The sequence below is a fragment of the Puccinia triticina genome, chromosome 7A (genome assembly GCF_026914185.1).
Source record: "Puccinia triticina chromosome 7A, complete sequence".
NCBI lineage: Eukaryota > Fungi > Basidiomycota > Pucciniomycetes > Pucciniales > Pucciniaceae > Puccinia > Puccinia triticina.
In genome coordinates, this window is record NC_070564.1 from 4152118 (window position 1) to 4152527 (window position 410).

Here is a 410-nt window from a genome sequence, read left to right on the forward strand (position 1 = left end):
ACCAACCAAGCCGCGCTTCCGGATCTTTGTCTCCTATCAAGGTCGGCATCCACGGTAGAGGTCGTAACATGTTAGTTCCAGCCGTCTCTCCATCTTGACCCTGACGACTCACTGGTTATCTCAGAGTGAAACTAGGGAACACCGACTCGCCGTCGGATTCACCAAGCCCATCTGTGTCTCCAGCGAAGCAAACCTTCATTCAAATGACTCCCGAAGCAGGAGGATCGGACTCTAAAGGCAAACAAAAATCCTTGCCCAAAGAATTTCACGAAGAAGAACATGGGGTGGAGGATGAACCCCAATCTGAACCGGCGGAGGAGGAAGACAACGATAACTGTCCAAAAACGGGACATGGCCGACCTCGTAAGGCGATTCTCAAGGATGCTGCGAAAAGGCTCAAGAAGTTATGA

At 51.0% G+C, this 410-nt stretch overlaps 1 protein-coding gene across 1 annotated transcript; it reads left to right on the forward strand.

Annotated features, from left to right (window-relative positions):
- Nucleotides 1-203: 203 nt before the first annotated feature.
- Nucleotides 204-410, forward strand: PtA15_7A467 (uncharacterized protein; the record flags this gene model as incomplete). The annotated part of the gene is made up of 1 exon (XM_053171076.1): nt 204-410. The coding sequence occupies one exon, from the start codon at nt 204-206 to the stop codon at nt 408-410; it is 207 nt and encodes a 68-aa protein (XP_053022294.1).